Consider the following 779-nt stretch of genomic DNA (forward strand, 5'->3'; position numbering starts at 1 on the left):
AAAGAGTATAATTTGTTGTTACCTCAGGACCCATGCCCATTTTCATGCCTCCTGACTCTGCTCTGTGCTAATTAAATTCAGTTTATGTGAGCGGACATCACAAATTCAATTCAGCTTAAGAACTTCACAACTCTGCTCTCACCTCTCCCCAATACGCTCTCTGATTTAACTGTTAGAAAATCACCCTCCTTGAAAGATAAGTCAACTTACGCCATCTGCGTCAAAGGCGGCTCCAAAGTCGTATTCTCCTCCTTTCATGGTTTTGACCAAGTCAGCAGCGTAGGTCAAGTTGGGGTCAGGGTGGTGGCCTCCGAAGTCCTCCTGCGGGACACAGTTGACTGCTGAATTGGCAGGAGAACCCAGCTCTTCACAGACTATCTTTTTCACATAAGGACCAACCACTGGAGAGAGAAAAGGCCATCACATGTTGCTAGAGATGTAAAAATACAGATTATTTTGCTGTAAAACAGAGGTGGTGCTACAAAATCTCGTACTGGTGCCACCAGTATGAAATGAGCCCTGTTCACACTAATTTAGAGAGTGAATTGCCACTGTTAGAACTTTGGAATTTAAACAGTTTTCAGGCTATTTTGCCCATCACAAAAGCCTGTCTTGTGCTGAGCCATACCTCCATGCATAGCATCCAGGCGCACATTAATGTGATTGGCTCCAGAGAGAAGCTCCTTCAGTGCAGCAAAGTCAAAGATGCCCCTTAGCATCTCAGCATAGGCATCCACAGAGTCAACAATCTCCACTGAGACAAATAAAGAAGAAAAAAA

At 44.3% G+C, this 779-nt stretch overlaps 1 protein-coding gene across 1 annotated transcript; it reads right to left on the reverse strand.

The window, feature by feature from the left end:
• Positions 1-210: 210 nt before the first annotated feature.
• LOC109954272 (phosphoglucomutase-1-like) lies at positions 211-764 on the reverse strand (the record flags this gene model as incomplete). Its single annotated transcript, XM_020589650.1, has 2 exons — positions 211-401; positions 629-764. Coding segments are annotated over 2 exons (327 nt in total), but the record flags the coding sequence as incomplete, so codon positions are not given.
• Positions 765-779: the final 15 nt, after the last annotated feature.

The sequence above is a fragment of the Monopterus albus genome, unplaced genomic scaffold (genome assembly GCF_001952655.1).
Source record: "Monopterus albus unplaced genomic scaffold, M_albus_1.0 scaffold5331.1, whole genome shotgun sequence".
NCBI classification, from domain to species: Eukaryota; Metazoa; Chordata; class Actinopteri; order Synbranchiformes; family Synbranchidae; genus Monopterus; species Monopterus albus.